General features: G+C 41.5%; 1 protein-coding gene across 4 annotated transcripts in view; it reads right to left on the bottom strand.

Moving 5' to 3' along the window:
• LOC137384367 (transmembrane channel-like protein 6) overlaps positions 1 to 25,262 on the bottom strand; it is a 112,211-nt gene that overhangs the window by 60,206 nt on the left and 26,743 nt on the right. For 3 of the 4 annotated variants that reach the window (XM_068058301.1, XM_068058302.1, XM_068058304.1), the window contains one exon: positions 719 to 882. In XM_068058301.1, the coding sequence (XP_067914402.1) occupies positions 719 to 774 (56 nt within the window). In that variant the 5' untranslated portion in view covers positions 775 to 882. Of the gene's footprint in view, positions 1 to 718; positions 883 to 16,186; positions 16,355 to 25,262 lie in introns of those variants that run through there. The other variant, XM_068058303.1, reaches the window with a different exon arrangement.

The raw sequence follows: 25,262 nt of genomic DNA on the forward strand, positions 1-25,262 counted from the left end.
CACACTTTTGACCTGAAAGATCTGAGCAGCACTGACCACAATAATATTGATAAAATAAGGACACACAAAATGTTTTAGGGAGGGAATTTCAGGGCTGGAGAAAAGACAGGGGTCGCCTATCGGACTAGCCTTCTCGTCACCCAAGACAGTGTCTTACTTACAGTTCAAGTCTGAACTGCTTTTTAAAGGATGGGGGTGGAGGAGGAACAAGAACCAACATGATGTGAAAAATTTCAGGGAACATTTGCTAAAGGCAGGATTGATCATGCCTCAGATCACTGGGGCAAGTGCATGGGTGGCAGGAGGGAAGTCAGAGGCTAGTGAACTGGTTGAGGTGGGGTAGGAATTCATCCCAATTCTTAGCAGAAACATATAAACTTTATTTTGAGTAAAGCATTTAAAGCAAATAACTATCATAAAATATTGCTTGCCTATATAGAACATCGATATGCAGTGATGTGATGCCACCCTCAATAAGTCAAGGCAAAAGGCTCTCAGTCAATAAGACTGCTTGAAGTCTACCCCTATGTGATTAATAATGATCTCTTTAAAAGGAAGCAGTCTTGCTTTGATTATTACTACTGACAGTTCTACATTGATTTAGAATTATAATCTCATTTGTCATCATTGGAATACCTATATTGAGCAATTTAAAAAGGGAGGGGGGCAATTTCTCCTGGTAGCAAGAAGTAACTCACCACAAGAACTAATTACTCACCTAGTCCCTGGCACATTATCAGAACCATCTGAATAAAAGTCGATACTGTGCGCCATGGCATTTAAGGGATCCCTTTAAAGAGTTGCAGTTTGGACAAGGTTAATGGTTGCTCAATCGGCGTCTCGCACCTCCTTTGGTGAACCACTTCATCACTTTTTTGCCACCTAATGGAACAAAAGGAATGAAAAAGATGTTTCATTATGTTTCTATAACTCAAAATAGACGTTTCATTCTGTACCAGCAGATTGAAAAAGAACAGTTCAATACAGTATTTCTCCTCTTGCACAAAATAAATTCAGTTACAAATTATATTTATATGGTGTCTTTAGAAAAAATCCCACAATGCTCCAGAGTCATTATTAAATAAATAGATGCTGAACCAAAGAAAGCGATATGCTAATGCTAATTACTGACCTAAATGAATTCATTATCCTAGCTGTTGATTGTTCTATTCATCATAGCACACCAAAAAAAATGTTTCAGTGAAGAGTTGGTGATATTCTGCTTCAGTCACATGTGTACATCTCATTGAAGCACCACTTTCATATCTCAACATTTCGGACAATGAATGAGATTTTAAAAAAATTGTTCAACATCAAATTGAACATATTTCTAGCTCTTTCAATGACACAAAGAAAGCATAAAATTAATGCAATCTTGAAGGACGGAGAGCAATGTAGGAGATGAAGAGTAATGTGAAAATGTTTCTTTTCCTCATAAAAATTGTGGGAAAAGATAGGCTAAACCTCTGAATGTAGAACAACTCTGCTCATTTTCTCAAAACAATATTGGACCCGAATTAAAAATGAAACAATTTTATGGAGATAACGTAAGCAAAACTTAAAGCAAACTAGGTGGATGTTTGAATCATTCTGAATTGTGACTGTTATGCCAAAATAAATATTTTATTTTCATTTTGTGCAACCTTTGATGTGCATGAGGCAATTCTTCACACGCAAGTTATTCAGAACAATCCCAGAAAAGGCAAGACTCAGACTATCTGAGGCATCGCAGAAAGGAGTTCCTTTCAGACTTCCAAGAAGGGCTAGCAACTAGTACAGCAGCTTATTTTGCGATTTCCATGCTTGCACTTAATAAAAAAAAACAGATGCAGGTTTTAAAGTGAAACCCTGGCTTCACATTTTAAATAGAAGTTGCAGAGCACAGGACTTGGTGTTGGTGGATTGACACACTGTTCCTTCACTTCTAGGTTCCCTTGCTGACTGCCAAAGTATGATGTGAAATAAGTTTTTGCAATCTCAACTAATCTCTAGAGAGAGGGCTCATGGATGGTTGGTAAGAGAAATGAAAAATGACGCTAGTACGTTACGGAATACTTGGGAGGTTTGGAGTAGAGCCACACAGTTGGGTCGGAATTGAGAATGCTCCGGAAAGCTGTGCTGCAGCTGACCTGGATGTGCTTGACCCATGGCATTAATTGCTTGAAATAGGAAAGCACCAATAACATTCACAAAAACCATTGAAATGTTATAAAGGGGACAAGGTCAGACCTGACAGGATACATCCAAGGATCCTGAAGGAAATGAAAGGAGGGAGGCCTCAAAAGAGGCCCTCAAAATTCTCTCTCAGGGTTTTACAGTCTGGATGTGTGCCAGAGGACTGGAAAATGGACAAATACTTATTTTCAAAAAGGGAGACAGAGCTCACTTGGGCAATTACAGGCCAGTTAATGTAACATCTTTGATAAAGATGAAATTACTTAATAAATAGATGAAGAGGAGAAACAATTAGGAGGTAGCCAACACAGATTTTAGAAAGGAAGAGAGCAGTTGAGAATCATCTTTGTGGAGGTGACAGTTTTGATAGATGGAAGAAAAGCAGTGGATGTTGTGTACATGGACTTTCAGAAAGTCTTTGACAAGGTACCAAACAGGAGACTATAAGGGATATGGAACATGGGAAAGGGCAGCAAATTGGATTAAAAACTGGTTAGAAGGAAAGAAATCGTAACTAAGGACAGTTTATTAGAGCGATTGAATGTGGGCAGTGTGTCCCCACATAGACCCCTTTTGTTCACTGTATATAAATGATTTGGATACAGGGTTAGAGGAAGTGGTGTTGAAATCGACAGGTGATACTAAAATAGAAAGCATAGCAAATAATTCTGATGACCAAATGAATCTGTAAGGGGATATTGATAAAAAGGTGCAATAGGCAAAAAAAAGAGGTAAATGGAATTCAATGCATGTGAAGTCGTACATTTTGATGCAAGAAAAACTAGTAATTATCGTTTGAATGGGCAAGGACTGATCTGGAAGAGCAGAGAGATTGAGGTTCAGGTTCGCCTCAAATGGATAAGGCTATTAAAAAGTAACGTATTACTGGGTTTTATGCCAAATGGTATAGAATACTGAAGTTAAGACGTAATGGTGAATCTACACAAAACATAAGACCACAGTAGTATGTACAGTTTTGGACGCAGGCTATAGGAAGGATATCAAGGCATTAGAAGAGGCACAGCAGATTCACTGTAATGTTTCCTAGTATGAGCAAGTACAAATACCAAGACAGACTTGAAAAAGAATTGTGGTTGTTTCCATTAGAATAGAGATTATTGGGTGATTTGGTAGAAGTGTTGCAAATTATGAAGGAATGGTACACGGTAGATACAAACAACCTGTTTTCAGTGACTGAGAGGTCTAGTACAAGAGGCACAGATGATATGATTAAATGTAAAAGGTTTAGAAGAGATCAGGAGAAACTTCCTTTATGTAGAAGGTTGTGAGCCTGTGAAATGCACCATCGGAGTTCATGGTTGAAGAGACTGTGTAGCCATTTTAAGAACAGGTTAGATAGGTAGCTGAAGGAAAGGAATATGGGATCAGCCGGAGCACGTGAAATTAGCACCACTGTTCATGTGGAGGATCAACATTAACAGACTGGTTGGACCAATCAGCATGTTTCTGTCTTATAAGCAACAAAAATATGTGCTGAACTAAAGAGGAAGGATTACTAAGAGCTCAAAAGAAGAGATGATTTAGAGTAAGAGAGATGCAGAAAAGGCCCAGGTCAGATGGGAGGCCGCAGAGACAGGGATGGATGGGGCCATGAAGGGACTTAAACCGGAGTGTGAATTTCCCACCCAGCTGAATTTCCCCTTCCCCAACCTGGAAGCACCAGTAATAACATTCTTGCTGAAAGATCCACACAGGTCAGGAGTTAAACCTGGTCCATTTAGGTCAGCTACTCACTGGAAAAACTGAGTGAATAACAATAACTTATATTTATATAGCACCTTTAATGTAATAAAACATCCCAAGGTGCTTCACAAGAGCACTATAAAACAAAGAAAGTATGACACCGAGCCATTAAAGGAGAAATTAGGTCAGATGACCAAAAGCTTGGTCAAAGAGGTAGGTTTAAGGTGTGTCTTAAAAGGAAGAAAGTGAGATGGAGAGGCAGAGAAGTGTAGGGAGGGTATTCTAGAACTTGGAACATAGGCAACTGTAGGCATGGCCACCAACGGCAGAGAGATTAAAATCAGGGATGTACAAGAGGCCAGAATTAAAAGGAGCACAGTTGTGTTGGAAGATTGTGGGGCTGGAGGAGATTAAAGAGATAGGGAGGGGCAAGGCATTGGCGATGGAGGGATTTGAAAACAGATGAGAATTTTAAAATCAAGGCGTTGCTTGACCAATCAGCACAGGGAGGGGGGGGGGGGGGGGCGGGGAATAGGTGACCGGGACTTGGTGTGAGTTAGGACACGGGCTGCAGGGTGTTAGATTACCTCAAGTCTACAGAGGGTAGAATGTGGGAGACCAACCAGGGCTGTGTTAGAATGGTCAAGTCTAGAGTTCGTCATCGTTGGCTGTCCCTCAATTCGAGGATGATGTCTACGAGGGTCTTCAGGTGACTGAACAGGCTGATTCTTGACCCGAAGTTCTTTGGGCACATGGGGTAAGATGTCCCATAAGGTAGCGAGATCCCGAGTGCAGGATTTGCTTCCTTTTCTTTCCTTCTTTATTGCCGCTGTGCCTCATCATTAAGGCATTTGGACTCAAAGCATGATGCAACTTGATGGACAGGTTGTCACTATTTTGAATGATCACAGTGCTGTTAGGAAGGGAGTTCCAGGATTTTGACCCAGCGACAGTGAAGGAACAGCGATATAGTTCCAAGTCAGGATGGTGTGTGACTTGGAGGGGAACTTGCAGGTGATGGTGTTCCCATGTATTTGCTGCCCTTGTTCTTCTACTTGGCACAGGTCAGGGGTTTGGAAGGTGCTGTCTAAGGAGCCTTGGTGCGTTGCTGCAGTGCATCTTGTGGATGGTACGTACTGCTGCCACTATACGTCGGTGGTGGATGGAGTGAATGTTTGTGGATGGGGTGCCAATCAAGCGGGATGCTTTGTCCTGAGTGATGTCGAGCTTCTTGAGTGTTGTTGGAGCTGCACTCATCCAGGCAAGTGCAGAGTATTCCATTACACCCCTGACTTGTGCCTTGTAGATGGTGAACAGGCTTTGGGGAAATCAGGCGGTGAGTTACTTGCCACAGGATTCCTAGCCACTGACCTGCTCTTGTAGCCACGGTATTTATATGGCTATTCCAGTTCAGTTTCTGGTCAATGTTGATAGTGGGGGATTCAGCGATGGTAATGCCATTGAATGTCAAGGGGCGATGGTTAGATTCTCTTTTGTTGGAGATGGTCAATGCCTGACATTTGTGTGGCACGAATGTTACTTGCCACTTATCAGCCCAAGCCTGGATATTGTCCAGGTTTTGCTGCATTTCTACATGGACTGCTTCAGTATGTGAGGAGTCACGAATGGTGCTGAACATTGTGCAATCATCAGCGAACATCCCCAATTCTGATCTTATGATTGAAGGAAGGTCATTGATGAAGCAGCTAAAGATGGTTGGGCCTAGGACACTACCCTGAGGAACTCCTGCAGTAATGTCCTGGAGCTGAAATGATTGACCTCCAACAACCACACCCATCTTCCTTTGCACTAGGTATGACTCCAACCAGCGGAGGGTTTTCCTTATGGCTCCTTGATGCCATACTCAGTCACTCTCACCTCACCTCTGGAGTTCAGCTCTTTTGTCCATGTTTGAACCAAGGCTGTGATGAGGTCAGGAGATGAGTGGCCGTGGCAGAACCCAAACTGAGTGTCACTGAGCAGGTTATTGCTAAGCAAGTGCCGCTTGTTGGCACTGTTGATGACACATTCCATCATTTTACTGATGATTGAGAGTAGACTGATGGGGCGGTAATTGGCCTGGTTGGACTTGTCCTGCTTTTTGTGATATGGAATATTTGGCTGACCAGGTGTGTGTTGATATACGAGTTTTGTTTTGACAACATTCAAGGGCCAGTTGGGTATCTTGTATGCAGGATTTAAGAGATCAAGAGTGGCTTGCAAATCTGGTGCAGAGTGGGCAACGACACGACAGTCATCTGCAAACTGTAGATTATCTATGTCTATGGTGGTCAGTTAAGTTGTGGCATGGAGGTGACTCAGGTTAAAGAATTTTAAGTCTAGGCATTATTTAATACTTGCACCAGAGGGCAGTCATGAGGTGAATAGCCACTTTCAGGTATTTTGTAAATAGTATGGGGGCTTATCACACAGCCTTTCTTGATCCTGGACCAGTTTTCGAAGGCGTCGGTTTCAGATCTCCCACTCAAGCCAGTCACAGCCATATCATCATGGAGCAATTGCAGGATTGTGATGAAGTTTCTTGGACATCCAAATCTTCAGAGCACAATCCACAGAGCCTCGCGATTTACTGGGTCAAATGCTTTGGTCAGGTCGATAAATGCAATGAAGAGCTCCTGGTGTTGTAACAAAGGCAGATGAGCTGAGACAGGGGCGAAGTCAGGTGATGATACAAAGGTGGAAATAGGCAGTCTTAGTGTATGAGGTTGGAAGCTCATCTTGGGGTCCAATCTGACACCAAGGTTGCGAACAGACTGTCTTGATCGCAGTCTGTGGCCAGGAGAGGGATGGAGTCGATAGCTGGGAAAGGGAGTTTGGAGTAGGTTCCAAAAACAAAGGCTTCTTCCCAATTTTTAAATGGGGGAAATTTCTGCTCATCCAGCACTTGATGTTGGCTAAGCAGTCTGATAATTTAGCAACAGTGGAGGAGTTGAGTGAAGTGGCAGTGAACCAGCCAAATCAAAGCTACAAGCAGTCCCAGAAGACAACTAATGAAGTTTAATCACTGCATCAGTTATATTTTTATGGACAAGTATCAGCTTCTATGATAAGATTCATTATTTGCAAAGAATAAAAATGTAATCTGCAGTAGCTGCCTACTACCAATGGTTGAAAATGTGGATACTGTCTCACTTTAATTTTAAGCAAAGCTGGCAAATCATCTCGCATCTCATTTTTTTAAAAATCTGCCTTCATCTCTCTGCATTCACTAATTTTTTTCCATTGCTACTTTTCTTATGCCTTCTTCTATTTCTTGTTACCTCGTCCATTTTTGCTCTTTATCTTCACTCCCTTGTTTTCGGAGCACTCCTCTTATTTAACTGAACATGTTTTTTGCCCACAACAGTGAAATGGAGAAATGTTGAACAGAAAAATACAGCCACCACTATAAAATGCTTCATTGCAAAGGTATTTGACAAATGTGCCCCTTTTACATTCATTAGAACAGTGTGGTGCCAATACATTGGGCTAGATTTTGTGGGCAGTGGCCAAGCAACAGCATTCATCGCTAACCTTGAAGAAAGCTGCCCACAAAGACCTACTGAACTCTGTGGAGCCTCCTTCCCCTTTCTCAATGCCATTTTGTTTCAGGCACCAAGTCAAGGTGATCTCCAGGTGTGTGGCAGCAGTGATGTCATTCAAACAATGTAAGCAGCCAACCACATTTAATTATTCATACAGACAGCAAACCAGGAAGTACACAGCATTGAATCTCTTCACTTTTAATTTTTAGACCTTTCATATGGAGAACTAGTTACTGGGACATACATATGGGATTAAAGGTAGAAGATAAAAATAACAAACTTTAAAAAAAAATCATAATGAAGAAATTTGACATTCAACAAACAAAATACTCTTTCAAGGCTACTGAGGTTCCACAGTAATTGTGAACACCATTAAAAGCCCAGTTAATGGTCATTCAACAACGTGTAACTTTTTCAAGTGTTTTTACAGCAAAACTAATAGTCTTAAGAGTGGAAGTTCTTCTCAGTTCAATCATTTGCAGCTGATTGCACTCTGGGGTGGGACCTCAAAAGCACACCCTCTGGAGAAGTGTAAGATCACTGACAGCAACATCTAGCTTTTAGCATTTAATTGAGCATCTACAGATTTCCTATGTTGCTGTCAGTTTCAGAGGAATAATGACAGCAAAAGCATGGTTTCGCCATTATTACCGCAAAATCTGAAAGTGGACACCAATTGTTATCTACATCAGATCTACATCCATCAGATAACTGCAGATTTTTACTCAATTCAAGTTTTGTCAAAATAACACAAGCCCACAAAATAAAAGGAAGACAATGGGCCATAATTTGCTGTGGCAGGGCATTGAATGGTGTCTGCGATTCGTTAGAGTTGCCCTTGCACGAAGTTTTTATATTTTTTATGTGGCAAGTTGCTAAAAACATGAGAGCTGATAATGGTGCAGTGAGAGAATCTAGGTATCTGCGATTTGAGAGAACAGGGCAACTAATCAGATTGAAGAATGATGAAATTAAACACTGCAAAAACTGAGAAGGAAGTGCAAATTAAGGTGGAAAATTTCACTATCAAATCAGATACAGAAAGATAAATAAAGGGAAAGAAGGATTGGAGAGAGAAAAAAATCTCCAACAACAATTAAAACCTAAAGGAATGAGACTCCACACCTATAATAGTTAACTTTCAGTGTCAGAGAAGTTGACTGCCAATAAATAACACTTATCAGATTGTTAATAGTGTACTTAAGACTTGAAATGGACACTTGTGATGAGTTTAGTTCATACTGCATAAGCACAACAACTTCACAATGTTCAATGCATTTCACCATTGAGGCAGACAGGCAGGGAGATGTCGTTTTGCAAAGCTAAAGGCAGAGTAATGCAACTTGGGGCAGCAACTTTTGGTTATTTGAGTTTAACTGTAGATCTGCCCCTCACCTGTAGTTGCTGAACCAATTGCATATAAATAAAACGAGTGCCATTTTACAGCAAATTATGGCCCAATGAATTTTCTTAGAATTAAAATAAATGGAGGAACACCTGGTTAGCAACAGGTATAATAAGCATAACTGCAAATATTCTCAAGTTGTTGGAACCATGGAAATATCATGACAAGAAGACAACTGATCAAGGGGATTTCCTTCAGTGAAGGCAGAGACAGAAAAAAATATGGAAAAGTAAAGTTAACCTGCATACATTATGGCCATCCACCCTCTTGCCTGGTAAAGTGGTGAGAAAGGGACTAAAATACTAGCAAAAGAGAGAAATGCATATACATTAAATAAAATAATTATCCCAGAAATATAAAATATAACCAATCAAGATTACCATCTTTCAGTCTCCTCCGGAAAAAGAAACAGGACAGAAAAGAACTCAACAGTGTATTTTGTGCAGGCAGGCAGGTTAATTCAGGAAATCTCACTGAACCTGACAAGGAGGTAGTTGTACCTGTTGGCCTAGTACAGCGAGTAAGATCAGTTCAGAGACAGATCAGAGATTGAGATAAATACCACTTGTGTCTTTCAATATTATACTGAAGCTGTTTTATGGAATATCATTTTTTTTCTCCTGGTACTTATCCAGCTCCCTATAAAATTTGCTGATACAGTCAGCCTCACTGCATCTTAGTCATCCATGCTATATATTCACTATCCTCCACGTAAAGTAGTTATATCTAAAATATTTTTCATCCTTCCCTTCTAATGATGAGACGAAGGTCTAAGTACAGAATTGTGCCATTTAAACTGAAAATACACCTTTAACTTCCCTTCTGCCACTTAAACCATGTTTTCACCAGTGTGACTTAATTTGATCTTTGTTTACCAGAAACACAACTAACAAAGAAAGAAAATTACAGCACAGGAACAGGCCCTTCGGCCCTCCAAGCCTGCGCCGATCCAGATCCTCTATCTAAACCTGTCGCCTATTTTCGAAGGGTCTGTATCTCTTTGCTTCCTGCCCATTCATGTATCTGTCTAGATACATCTTAAAAGACGCTATCGTGCTCGCATCTACCACCTCCGCTGGCAACGCGTTCCAGGCACCCACCACCCTCTGCGTAAAGAAATTTCCACGCATATCCCCCCTAAACTTTTCCCCTCTCACTTTGAACTCGTGACCCCGAGTAATTGAATCCCCCACTTGTGAATGTGACTATTTTTAAGTTCTTCTTAGCAATCACTTGAAAATGTGTTTTTGAAGGCTGTTGCAGGCACTGCCCTTCAGCATAAATACTTCAGTTGGGAGGGTGAAATAATTTGGATTATTAATTGTCTGCAGTTTCTGTCAATGCTGTCAACTTCAAGCATACAAGGATCGTTAAGCATAATAATATATCTCTGCTATGGAAACCAATTGTAATGTAATCAAGACAAAGTTTTTAATTTATCAAAAAAAAATTTGTTCACAGTGGTCATGCCCTTGGTGGTCAAAAGATTGTACACAATATTCTACTGTAACATGTAAAATCTAGATTTATCTATTGAAAAAATATTAAGGATTACATTAATTACATATTATATTATGGATTCATAAAACAAAATCTTCTCACTAAAAGGTTATACTTCTAAAAATTCTCCAAAGTTAAAGCATCAAAGTTTTAGGAGGATGGGTTTTAACTGGTTTTCACAGTTGCATTATAATGGCTTAAACCCCGTAGACACAAACTAACTATACAGAGTTGACTTTATGAAGATGAGGGCAGCCACAATGACACTAATTCCATCTGAACATTAGGGCTGAATTTTACTAGTCCCTCAACGCTGTGGGTCATGGAAGGGTGGGGGAGGGGGGGCGGTACAATTCAGCGGAGAGAGGCCCACCTCGACCCCCGACGTTGAGAAGGGCCCGCCGCATGTTATTGGTAGCGGGGGGGACCTCGGTGCAGCCTCCCCTTCATCCAATATGCAAATGAACATAAATTAGATGTAAATTGACCTACCTGCAGGCGGCGGCCGTCCTACACCAGTTTTACCGCCACCGAACGCAGCTCGTGCGTCTTCGGAACTCCGAGGTGAGAACCTGGTGGGAAGTGGGGGGGGGCGGAGGAGGAATAAAAATTTCAGGGCAGGAGGGGCAGAGGAGTGGGGAAAACATTTTTTATTGGCAGTGGGGATGGTGGGAAGGGGTTGAAGAGCAAAGAGCGCAAAGTTTGGGGTTTAAAAGGTCAGGAATGTCAAACATGGTCTTTCATTGGGGGGGGGGAAAAAAGAGGGAAATAAATTTATTGTGTGATCATTGGGGGGTGGAAGCAGCGCTTTTATGTTCAATTTAAATGTTTTTATTGACATTTAAAGTGTTGGTCCCTTTAAAATTTTAAATCAGCTGTCAGGGGTTGAAGCCCTTTAAAAATGGTGCCAGCGCCTGTGCACTGGCGCCAGACGCCATTGCCAGCCACCCTCGCTACATCATCGGGGGCGGCCGCTCCACTCCCTCTATTTAAATCAGCCCCCATGCATAATATCGCGGGGGCTGTATGGCGGCACTTCCATGTTGGAAGGCCGCTGTTCTCACAGTGATAACATAAAATAATGTTTTAGGCCTGTGTGACCTCAGTCACAGACCTGAAATGTTAACTCTTGTTTTTCTCTCCACAGATGCTGCCTGACCTGCTGAGTATTTCCAGCATTTTCTGTTCTTGTTTCAGATTACCAGCATCCGCAGTATTTTGCTTTTCTAATATCTCATGTGGCTCAGTTTCAAATGTTGTTTGGTAACGCTGCTGCGAAGCGCCTCGGGACATTTTATATGTTAAAGGTACTACATAAATGCAAGTTGTTGCCGAGAGAAATCACGGGTGAAGCTTGTTACCAAAAGAAAAGTCACGAATGATTGATCAGGATTCAACCCATGAAATTGAGTTTCTCTATTTTTCTCTTCTTGAATATAAATCACAAATAAATGTGAATTTTGGAAGTAGTCCGAGTTTAATGAAACTGCGGTTTTAACCCAACCGCTTTACTTTAGTAAATGCCTTCCTTCTTTTTGTGTCTGGATTTCATTTGGGCATATTAAGGAGTGGTTTGCTTCATCCATTTTGCATTTGTCAATCTGCTTTTTCAGGATGTATGCACGATAATGCATGTACATTAGAGGGGGTTGTGATTAGTCAGCACATACCTTCCACTATTGGTCAGGTTGAGTGTTTTATGATTTTAAAAAACAAATAATGCCCTCTACTTATGTTGTTCAGATTACAGCTGAGGCCAGTGCTCACAGGATCAACAGAGACTTCCTGCTGAAATAGGGAACAGAAACAATGTTTTATTAACTGGAGGGATGTGGTTTAGGAGTGTGTTGTATATAGTGTGCAGATATTATGATTTCTGTAACTAATAAATATGAATTAGATGGAGATTGGATTTTTAAAAAATCCCCTCTGGACACCATCCCTGACTCTACAGTTGTTTAAAAACGGTTCATCTCTAACTTCTTTCAGTGCTGATGAAAGGTCATTGACCTGAAACATTAACTCTTGTTTGTCTCTCTCCACAGATGCTATATGATCTACTGGTTCCAGCATTTTCTGTTCTTGATTTGTAACAAAACTGATGTTAAGAATAACTCCTTCACTCAAAAACTGCTAAATCTGTGGAATGCAATATGAGTGACATTCGAAAGACAGCTAGATGCCATAAAAGGAAGAGTTAAGGTGCTAAAAGGCCCAAAAAGAGTTTTTTCACATACTTGACTTTCCTTACATTAACACATTAATCAGTTCATGCGTAGTTGGACAGGACTTGAAACAGTACAAGCCGGTGCTACAGGGACGATAAGAGGGACTTCCACAGAGTACTCAAACCAAATATTTGAAAAGTAAAACTTTCAAACTTCATTCTGCAAATCGTCTGGTCTGGAGGATTTTGATGATGTCGTTAGATGGACCAGGATGAGAATGTAATTTTTTTTCTCCCGCACATTACAAGAACTTAAATTTCCAAAAGCCTGATTACATTTCCTGTAACAAACCTTCCTTTTTTCTGTTTAAACAGAAATACAAATACAGCAAGAAAGCAGATAAAATCTGTTTACATCCCCGTGCAATTTTTGACTCAAGAAGTTGGTAAAAATGCAAGCTTGTCCCTTTGCTTATCCATGCCTTTTTGTGGTTTCTCTCCACTTCTTTTCAGTCTTATCTATGTTGCTCATTTTTTTTTTAACCTTTCTGCGTTACATAGGCTCTGGATGTCACATTGCCATTGGAGCATTTTCATACAACTAATAGAGCAATATTGCTGTAAGATGCTATGGAGGACATTGACGCAGTCAGCTTTCCCTCTTCCTCCCACTTTATCCCCAATCAGTGCATCTGAGTCCACACCAAAACAAAGAGCAAAGTCTCGGCTGAAAATAAAAGGTCCATAGGGCATCCAATCAGCTCCATCCTGAGCTCACGGCTGATTACTGTATCATGGACTTTGCCACCCATCTAATTTACGGAATACTACATTTCTTCCTGGGGGAGGGGAGAAATAAATCTAGCAGTTCTATTACTCTTAATAACAGAAATTTCCAGATCTGCCCATTCAAAAATTTAGGAATTTAAGTGATACCAGCCTTTATAACTACAGAACCTGTGATTTTTATTTGCTTAATAGGTTGCATTATATTGCTCTTTAACATACCCCTTACATAGCTTTTGATGGCATTGACACAAATAAATCAGTCGCATTCAAAGTACACTTGTCTACAAGAAGAATTTAAAAGGTACATGTTGGAGTTTCTGGAAGTTAATGGTTTGGAAAAGTTCTCAACAAAAAGCAAATATTCTGGCATTTGTAACTGCAGCATAATCTTAATTCAACAGCTGGGACAGCTCCCTCCAATCTACGCCATGCAAAGTTATATGTCCTTGTCTCAGTCTGGCACACCAGTCTTAACATTGGGGTGGGGGAAATTCAAAGTCTCCTTGGCATTCAAATGTTTGAGAGAGAGAAAAATAAAGTTAAACATTTCAACTTTAATTGAAATCTATACTGCACAGAGTGCATAATGAGGAACCGTGAAATGCCCAGTTCATTCCAAATATAAGACAGATTTTATGAGCTCTTTATGTCTTCCATTTGTCATTGTTTTAATGACACAAAATTAAAGTGCGATAGGAAAATAGGATTTGTTTGAATGGGTCAAAACAGAAAAAATTAAAAGATCGTATTTCGCAGCATTTTTGAAATGTTTCAAAATACAACGATATCGTTCATTGGAACATAACTGCATCTATAATAATATTCAGTTTTCGCCTGTCTGCATTTTTCTGATTGGTCAGTGGGTTGATTTGGTGGGCAGAGCCTGCTTATCTGGATGAGGCATGTCATGTATTAATTTGGTTGTGACAGAGTAGCTAAATTCAGATATTGCAAAACAGCCTCGTTGATATATGTTATTTGTTTCCAATAACCTTATTATCCCTTTCTTTGGCTGGCTGCATCTGACAGTCTGGATTGGCCTCAAACCTGGCTTTCCAGCCACTAACAAAGCCCCTATAGCCGGAAAGGCCAGTGCCCTCCTGATGTGACTCGTCCATCTGATTTTCCCCTCTCATCTCCCCTCGACTCACCCTCGCAGATGGGAGACATTTCAACCTCTTCCAATGAATGTAGGCCGAGAGATCAAAAAGTGTGAAGAGCAGAGCTTGAAACTGTGTCCGACACCCTCCTCAAAAAAAAGAGCATTACTCTTCTGAGCTTTAGTTCGTATTTGCTGCTCACTTGTGGTGCTGACTGGAGTGTGTGAGGCATGTGTGGCTGCTAATGGTTGAAGAACAACAGAAGATAAGGGGAGCCCAACAACAGTCACCTAGGCTAGAGAGGCAGGTGGTAAACAGCATGGGATTAGGGGATGAGATGGCATGGGAAGAAGGGGCGGGATAGGGATGATATGAGAGGGTTGAAAGGAATGGATTTGGCAAGAGAGGGATGGCATGGGATGGGGAGTTAAAGTAGTACTGTTGCAATAAAGATACCAATTTCATCGCAAATGTTTTGCAGGTCTCTGCTAGTTTATCATTGGTTAACAAATGTAAAAGCAGAAGTTTACATAAATCCCCTCAGGAACATCAGGCTCCAGAATATTTTCAGTCATTTGCCTAATGAGCTATGAAGACAATATTCTGGACTTTATTTTTACCCTAAAGCTACAAAAATACAATGCTCTGCACCAATACAAACATTGATCTAAATGAACAACAGAAACTTTCTGACATGAATTAACAGACATTAAGAATTTTTCTGCAAGTCTCAAATAATTACACAGAATGGAACAGTCTCCTTTATTTCAGCTGAAACTAAATACAGCAGTTTGTATGAGAACAGCAGCTGCAAAAGGGTGGAGCAAACTCACTCCAGGCTCATCCCTGAAATGAAACAATTGAGACTTCTCAAACCACTCTTGTTTTTCTCATTTTGGCACTAAAACCAATACAGGACAGAAACTTCCCTAGATACAAACTCTTCAAATAGAGGATGACAAAACAAGACATGTACAGAACGTTTTAAAATAAGGGCTCAATATTGGTGGAAGGTTGATCATGCCAATAATATGTCAAGTATGAGTCAGTGATCATTATCTGCTGAGGACAGAATGTCAATGGAACAGATGTGTTCCTCCAATAGGTTTCGTAAAGGGGGTATTCTGCTGGAGAATTATTCTGAACAACTTTACTTTTGTAGAAACACTTATCATTCATGTATATTATTGTCACAGAAAAATAGTTTTCTTACTTAAATGAAATATTGTATATTTCATGTAAAGAAATATATCTTAAGATATGTAATGCACTTAAAAGCACAGAAATAAACAAACCCGATTCAGCTGACTTACTGCAGTAGCTTTTCTTCCTGTTAAATGCCAGCTGCTGCCTCTCTCAAGTACAGACACAATATTCCATTCTTGTTTTTTTGAGAGCCAAACATTCTCAATTCGTGCTCCAAATATTCACACTTGATTGCCAAATAAATATTCCTTCACTATAAAACAGGCTGAAACACCAATTGAACAAGCAACTGATATTGGAATGTTCACCCTCAGGGTGTTATAAAACGCTGGACATGAAACTATGAACACAGTTCCAACTCGGAGGAAGACATTTAAATTTCCAAGTACCTCGTCGAAGGTGATTCTATGTGCTATTTCCATTTAAACAGCATTTATCAGTGTTGGTTACAGTTTTATCAGAATTTTTTTTAGTCCCCTTTTTTTTGCAGCTAATCCTTTTAGTACTGAAGGACATTTTGGACAAGACTGCTCATTAAATACTTAAAGACATCTAATTGTTAATTTTGTCAGCTCTTTAAAAAGAAAGCATTTACCTTCATCATATTTCACATATTGTGCTGTTCAATGTGGCCTGCTCTTAGTATTGGTCAAAGGATTAGTGCCTCTCCACTTTTCACACAGCCATTGCTACCGCCATCCCACTTTCAAGATGGGCAAATCTAGTGCAATTACAGGCTGAATCCACTTCCCTCCACTTTGTGGTGCAGCGTATTTTATTACGCCACACTGTGAAACTTTGCGACTACTTTTCCTTCTCCTCTGGATGTCTTCCAAAAAGAACAGTCCTCATGAACGCTGACCTTTCTTTGCATGTGGAAGTTCAAATGTGTTGTTAACCATTATTTATCACAGAAAGGTAAAAGGACTTGAAGTGAAGTGAATTAGGCTACAGGTCAGTCAGTGATACCAAGCATGTCTTAACGATCCTCCCAGTAACTGCCCAGGCCAAATTCATGACATATCTATCCAGTTAGTTTTTTTATTAATTTCTTACTTCCCCAGCTATAACCTTATTTCAGTTCCTCTCAGTTTAGGGTTGCCAACCTTCCCAGATTGCCCAGGAGTCTCTCAGGATATAGTGCATGAATCCCATAGGCACTCTAAGAGAACTTCACCATTTAAACTTTCTTACCACAGTAGCAGACCCCCTTCCGTGAGTTCACTGGCTACCGCCCCAGAAAGGATTCCAGCCTAGTAACATCAATTCCCATTGATCTAGAGAGCTGACCCCACATAGGGGTGACAGGAAACAGCACCAGTTAATGGAGAAACAGTTGGGACCATGGGAGTGGTGGGGGCACAGGAGGGGGCGGGGGGGAAAGAGAGAGAGAAATAGGGGAGAGGTGCAGTTTGGAAAAGTGTGAACAGAGACTAGGAGGCAGGGAATATCGGGCTTGGGGGTGAGTGATTGTGGAAGAAAGACTGAGAATCGAGAATAGAGGGAGAGAGGGAGACTGAGGACGGGGTCAGGGGGAAACTGTGGAATTGAATGGGTGCAGGGCCCAATAGTTCCTGCAGGGCTGGGAGGAGCAGCAGCAGCAACATAGCGAGTGGGAGCAATGTCAGAGTGGAAGAGTAAAGACGTGAGTGAAACTTGGGAACGTTCACGATTGACCCAGAGTAAAGTTTATTTACACTGGTGGGTGAATGGGGAACAAGAGGAAGGAGACTGAGAAATCTCACTAGAAGCAGCTAGGGAGAAGGGTTTTGAACTGAGCTATGGGTGCTACACCACAAATGGTTACTGATGCAGTGACTAGATCATCATTTAAAAAGGAAATGGATAAGTATTTGAAAAAGTAAACAAAAAAAGGTTTGGGTGGTGGAGTTGGGGGTGAGGGGAAGCGCAGGAAATGTGGTGACAGGATAGAGCATCAGTAGCAACAGGGTCTTCCTCTGTGGTAGTATCATTCTAGAAAACACTCTCTTATCGAGTTCAAGCCCATGGAGTGGTTTAGTAATGTTGGAGCGGAGTTGAGTTCAGGATGACATGTTCTGTGGGATGTGTCCAAAACCCTGAGCCCGCTCTCCTTTGTACGATCCTCGGTTTGCTTCAGGTTAATCTGTGCTGCCAGATTTTGACATGAAGTCCCAGTACAGATTGGCCCTCACTGAGGTTCCAAGCTCAGAGTTGTCAATTTCATACAGAACCCGAGTCAGGAGATAGGGAGAGAGACGAGTGAATCAACTGGGGAGCCAAACCGCACCTTGTGCAGCACAGAGGGGATTCTGGCTATAACGACAGGGTGAATGTGATTCCTATTAATTACAGGTAGGATGTTGGGGCATTACACTTATTACTACCAAGGATTGCATGATTGCTGGCTATGGAGGAAAATCTGAGTGTTAGTAGTATTATTCTTAGTTATCAGTGCAATTTCAGTGAGTTACTGTTAGGTACTGGTGAAACCAAAGTTCCTCTTACTTTTGGTTTCTTCTCTACTTATCCCTCCCCTACCTTTAGTTTCCATTCTTTACCTGCTCGCAAGTGTCCTCCTGGTTCTCTGAACTTCTTATATAACAGCTGCTGGCATGAAACCATAAGTAAAGATACTCAACCCCAGGAACCACGACTTTTAAAAAGTTAATGCAATAACATTTGCAGACAGCACAACGTCAGTTCTGCAGAAAAAGAGGTCCAACCAGATTTGACAGCCATACCCTCCACCTGTATCCTGTTGTTACAAGAGCTCATAAATACCTGTAAACTTGTCCAAACATATTTGAGTGTGAGGGATTAACACTGGATAAAAAAAGACCTTTTTCTAATTCCCTTCTTTTTAAAAAGGGGCATCAAAGTAACTGGGATTTTAGTGAGAGTTTAGCACTGGTCACAATTTCCACAAGAGGACAATTAAAAGGTGTCTTAGCCTTTGATCTGGAGCCAAGTTAATTACTGTCTGAGCAAGGGACTAGAAGCACACATGTGAAAGAACATACAGAAACAATTGTCAGCAGTAATCTTTAAACAGTACATACAACACCCATTAGGACACAAAATATATCTAACTGTATGCCAAAATAACTGGTGTTCACTATGAAAATTTGTAACCAAATTTTTCAAGTAAGCTACAATCATTCAATCTGTTAAGTGTATTTGACAGCTACCTTGACCATTTTTCTAGCACCCCAAATTTCTGTCGACTCCCCGGCACTTAACTATGCAACACAAAGGGTGCATCACCATCCACGCCATTTGTCCAGGGTCCCAAATATCCCATCCATGTGATAGATTAATTTACGTGTACCACCTTCCACTGTCTGCTTTTTCAGATGTACAGGAGAGCAAAAGAGAGATTTGGTGACTGCTTGATTGAACTCTTCAGTCGCCTGGGCTAACTCCTTTCACGATACCTCCCATTCTCACTCTGACCTTTTCTCACTTTCCCAACCAAGTTCAAAACAAGCTTCAGGAAAAGGATCTGATCTTTCCCCTTGGCAGTCAGCAACCGTCTGATCTTACTTTACAAACTTTAACCCTTCATTCTATTAGGGGAATCCAAAACTAGGGTCCATAAAGACAAGATAGTCACCAATATAGTCAGTAGGGAATTCAGAATTAACTTCTTCACCCAGAAAATGCTTAGAACGTGGAACCGATGATCACAAGGGAGTAGTTGAGGCGAATAGCATAGATGAATTTCAGGGAAGCTAGATAAACACACGAGGGATAAAGAAGTAAAAGGTTATGCTGATAGGGTTAGATGAAGTGGGGTGGGAGGAGGCTCATGTGGAGCATAAACACTGCCATGGACAAATTGGGCTGAATGCTCTGTTTCTATGATAATTCGGTTTTCTATGTAACAATGCCCTTCAAACTGTGTGAATGGCAGCTTTGAGATTTATAGGGGAAATGCCCTATAAATGACCAAAAATATACCCTAAATGGCATGCAGCTCAAATGCTGCCCACACAAAATGGAAGTCTGTAGTGGAACGGAATGCTGGGAAATGGCTAGAAAGTGAAGCTAATTGAAGCCATGGAAGTTCCCAGATAATGAGACCATAAAATATCATGGTTGAGTAGACCATGAAGGCTTATTTATACAAGACATTCCTTGCTTGGTTAAAAAGGTCATTAACCCTGAAATCAAACATTTATTTAACACTTCCGGGGTTAGAGATGCCACATCACCCTCCTGTTCCACGTGCCCTCAGTTGGTGGAACAAACCTTCAAGAACAGCTTTAGAAAGACAAAAACTTCTCAGTCGTTTGATATGTGTATGAAGCACCTTTGAAGGATAAAGTTGGGGGAGAAAAAAGACATGAAGTCCATCCTGCTTGGAGAAGACCATATTCAATGGATCAGTAACATATGGTGGAGCTTCACATTTATCAGGGATGATTGGTAGAAGGGGGAAGAATGTTCCAGCACATGTCTCACTCTAATTGGTTAACTGAACATAAGAAGCTTCTAAGAACATAGCAACAGAAGTAGACCATTTAGCCCCTCAAGCTTGTTCTGCCATTCAATGAGATTATGGCTGATCCGTGACCTAAATCCATCCAGCCACCTTTGCCCCTTATCCCTTAACACTTTTGGTTAATAAAAATCTATCTCAGATTTAAAATTAAAAATTGACAACAATCGTTTGCGGAGAGTTCCAAATTTCTACCACCCTTTGAATGAAGAACTGATTCCTAACTTAACTCCTGAAATATCTGGCACTGATTTTCAGGCTATGCCCCCTAGTCCTAGACTATCAGCCAGCAGAAATAGTTTCTCTCGGTCTACCCTGTTCCACTTCATATCTTCAAAACTTCTTTCAAATCACCCCTCAACCTTCTAAATTGCAGGGACTACAACTCTAGTTTGTGTACTCTCTCCTTGTAATTCAAACCTTGGAGTCCAGTTATCATTCTGATAAATCTACATTGCACTCCCTACAAGGAGTCCCAGAACTGGACACAGTACTCTGGGTGTGGTCTAACTAGGGATTTCTCTTCGAAATAAAGATATACAAATTGTCATGCCTCCGATCACATCATTGTCAGTCAGTAGAAGTTGTAGCAGTCTGTAGTTGGTATGGTGGGAAAGGTATCATCACGTTGTTAGATGCCCATAGAATCTCTTGGTTCGAAGTGGCTTCTCTTTATAGTTAGCAGAGAATTCCCTTGCTGTCTTCTGCAAAAACATTATACTTCACAGATGCAGAAGATACTTTTACAGGTACAGGTTTATTGAGGAGAGTAAAAGGTAGAGAAATTGTATAGTTATACTAACCAGTTTCAGGCGGAATTGTGTCTGTTGCTCAACTGTACAAGTGTCTGAGATGAATAAGAGTGAGAAGCAAGCCTGTTAGCCAATATAGTCATTCATGCGAGGGTGGGAAGCCAGAATTGTGAACCCAAAGAGAGCCCACTGAATGGCGTAGGAAATTGAGGGTGCCTCAAGCAGAACCTACTATAAAATAATGACAAGGTCGGGGAATTATGGGAAGTAATGCCAAGCTTTAAATCACATGTCAGTGTAAAGACAAGGGGCTGAATTTTACATGCCTGCCGTCAATTTCGGCGGTGGGCATAAAAAATGTCGGCCCGCCTATGTGGGCCGCGTGCCAAAGAGCTGCCACAATCTCAAGCAAGCATCTCATTTAAATAGCCGAGGCGGTGCCCCCCCCCCCCCCCCGATCACGTAGAGGGGGGTGGGCTTTTCGTTCCCAGCAATGGCATCAGCTGCCTGTCAGCAGGTGCTGGCGCCATTTATTTATTTATTTTATTTATTTAGAGATACAGCACTGAAATAGGCCCTTCAGCCCACCAAGTCTGTGCCGAACAACAACCACCCATTTATACTAACCCTGCAGTAATCCCATATTCCCGATCACCTACCTACACTAGGGGCAATTTACAACGGCCAATTTACCTATTAACCTGCAAGTCTTTGGCTGTGGGAGGAAACCGGAGCACCCGGCGAAAACCCACGCGGTCACAGGGAGAACTTGCAAACTCCGCACAGACAGTACCCAGAACTGAACCCAGGTCCCTGGAGCTGTGAGGTTGCAGTGCTAAGCACTGTGCCGCCCATGACTGATTTGTAAACAACTGTCAGCCCTACTGGCTAGTTTAAATATTTAAAGAGAAATTGAATGAAAATCAATAAATACATCTCCTTTGCCCCTCTCCTTCCCCCCCCCCCCCCCCCCACCAATAATTAAATTAATTACTTGCCCTCCCCCAAAACACTTAACTTTCCCATTTGGTGATTGTGCTCCCGTCGCCAAGCGACGGGGGAGCTGCCACTGTGCCCCACCGCCGCCGGAAGGATCAGGCCGGGCCCTGCCGGTGTCGAGGTCCGTGGCAGGCCTCATCCGGAGCCATCTTCAGGCCCCCACCACCGCGGGCTCCTTAAAATCCAGCCCGGAGACTCTGGAGAGACTTTATACTGCTTGTGTAAGCTGAACACACAGAATGTTCTGGGGGCTGCTAGAGATAAGTGACAGGAATGTAAAGGATTGAGATAGCAAGATGCTGAGACAATGATGAATACAGAAGTCATGGTAGAGTATCTGCATTCATGTTCAGGCTGTGCAGTCCACGTGAACACACCCTTGCTCACCATGATCAAGGAAGATGTCATTATGTGGTGATGGGCACAGGTCTGATTATGATTGGATTCTTCAGGACATTAGTTGGAATAACAGCCAGAATAAGAGAGATTGGCTCCATTATGTAGGAAATGAATCTGAAACAGGACGACAAAGGAGAAAAAGGAGAAGTTTGAAGACCAAAAACTGCAGGAAATTATGTACGCTCCCCTGTCCACAACTAATACAAGAAGTATATAGCCCAGGTTAGACTGCAAAATCGCTGCCCGAGTTTATTGCTTTAGTTCGGATAAAACTTAATTGTTACAGACACTGGTAAGGTTTCCACTGTTCACCTCCCAACTGAGCACAATCGTGTTTTGTTAAATTAATGTTTTAGTCCCCAAGTGTCTTTAGCGTCAATAAACAGACAAATGACATGTTTTCTTGTAGGTAAAAAAAAACTATTGATTTTTAAACAAATCCTGAAATGATTGTACTTCACTCACACACCCCCACACACACATACAGGTGAATAGATAGAAAGTTTAGTTTAGTTTAGTTTAGTTTTAGTTTAGAGGTACAGCACTGAAACAGGCCCTTCGGCCCACCGAGTCTGTGCCGACCATCAACCACCCATTTATACTAATCCTACACTAATCCCATATTCCTACCACATCCCCACCTGTCCCTATATATTTCCCTACCACCTACCTATACTAGGGGCAATTTGTAATGGCCAATTAACCTATCAACCTGCAAGTCTTTGGCGTGTGGGAGGAAACCGGAGCACCCGGAGGAAACCCACGCAGACACAGGGAGAACTTGCAAACTCCACACAGGCAGTACCCAGAATCGAACCCGGGTCCCTGGAGCTGTGAGGCTGCGGTGCTAACCACTGCGCCACGGTAAGAGGTTGTGTAAAGACCCAAGTGAGGTACATGTTCAAAGTTTACAGATGATTGAGTCTTCTTGAGAAGAAAAGTCTTTTTAAAATAAAGAGGAGTTACAGACCTGATTATTTGCAGTGTTGAACTTGCGCAGGTACTGTAGAGCTCTAGCAGTTGTAATGCAACTGGTGGTGTGTAGTTTGTTACCTTTTCAGATGGTTAGTCTCTAGGTCACTTTGTGATGTTTCTGCTGTTTTTGGTCAGCAGGGTTCTTTTCTTGCCTGCTGGATCCTTCTCACAAGTTGTGATGTTGGCTTGATCTTTCCCACCCCCCGCCCACCCCCACACCCCTCTAAATAGAACTACCTTTTTAAGGTCAAAATCTATCACCCTGGAGTTTCTGTTAGGAAATGCCTGACCCTCTGCCCTGTTGTGGCCACACAATGGGCCAGGCCATCAATTGATGCTTGAATGGGAATCATTCTGATAGGATGTTGCTGCTTCACACCTTATTCATCTTGGTTTGGCTATAAGTTAGACTGCCCCAGGCATCCTCTGTTAGTTCATTCATGTTGATCAGAATCATTAATACACAATAGCTTCTTTAAATTTCAAACGGATTCTCCCTGGAGCTATTTCGGATGAGGTTAATGTACCTCATCTTTGCAGACGAGTTTGTGGATTTCCAGTACAGGAGGGGTCTCATAACTGCTACTCCATTTTGACTATGTATAAGTGGCCAGGTTCTTGCGATTTTGTTTAGTAGTTGACTTTTAAATTCACAATTCTTCCATTTCATTGTTTATTTCATCACGGCTTCTTGTTCTAACTTTTTCTGAAGTAGATTCACAACTGAATATTTTGGCACATTCATTCCTGTACCAGTTAAGGGGTCGAGCCTTACAGCTGATTACATGCGAAGGTGGGAAGCCAGAACTGAGAACCCGAGGAGAGCCAACCGAATGGGGCTCATTGATTCAATGCTCCAAAAGCTAACACCCGTGTCCCAAGGAAGGAGATTGAGTCGGCCCACTGCTCATAAGAACAAGGTTGTGTAAGCTCCAGAAACATTGTGGACCATGTTCATTGACCCCAAGTTATCCGATGGACTGGCTTTTTAGTGTTATTAAAATGTCAGCTATAGAGATGTAACAGTAAATTAAACTCAACCATTGTGAAAATCACAAACTCTGATTGCTACTGTAACACTCAGCATCTGTTAATGCAGATTTACAGTAATACCCTGAATGCCTGTGTAACCGGTTATTTATCTACTACATTACTGTCCATTAATGACTTGCTATTGTTACGAACACGAGCTGTGCGGAATGATTTTTTTTTAATCCATCGGTCGGAAACCTGAATTAAACTTTAAAAAGTAGGAGACAAAAACAACTGATAAAAGGGTCACTGCTAGCAGCTGAAATGCCCAGTGCAATTTGCATCCAAATACCTTACATACCAATGTATTGAGGTGGAGTCGCAAGTCTGGAAAAATCTCCAACCAGAACAATGGCTTGAGCAATGTGAATGAGCGACCTGGCCTTGCCTTCATTAATGAGACATTCAAAGCCATCTTGGAACATTAACACTGTTGGAGACGAACCCCTCAAAAGGGTAATCCTAGAACAATGGGAATGAAGAGAGATTGGAATTCTTAGACTTGATCTCGTTTAAGTGCAAAAGAGAAAATACACTGGGCTATCATGTGGCAGACCCTCCATCTGGGTGAAATCTTGCAGTTTCTTTTCTCTACAGCAGACAAGCAACTGAGTTTAGCCAGTGAAGGACCCAAGTGGGGTCTGTCTCTCTCTCCCCCTCTCTCTACAGGTGACCTTGGAAGTTCAAACCCTGTCTGCTGGCTGCTAAACATCCAAGCATACCATTGCTGAAGACAGAGACCCCAGGAAGAAAACCATCTGCATCATTATCTCCAAGTAAACCCTGAACCAGCTGGCCACATCCACCAGCCAGGAACTTCAGGACCACTAATTCAGCTGGAAGACAACTGAATTACCAGACTCCACAAACCGTATATTCTTTTTTATTGATCTGGACTCAAATCCAACCAACCAATCTATTCTGCTCCACTCTAACCTATTTGTGTGTATGTGTGTGCATGTGAGTGTATATGTGAAAGTTGGAGCGTAGTTTATTATTTTTAAACTTAGATCAGGATTTGGTTTTAAGTA

This window comes from Heterodontus francisci, chromosome 26 (assembly GCF_036365525.1).
Source record: "Heterodontus francisci isolate sHetFra1 chromosome 26, sHetFra1.hap1, whole genome shotgun sequence".
Lineage (NCBI taxonomy): Eukaryota > Metazoa > Chordata > Chondrichthyes > Heterodontiformes > Heterodontidae > Heterodontus > Heterodontus francisci.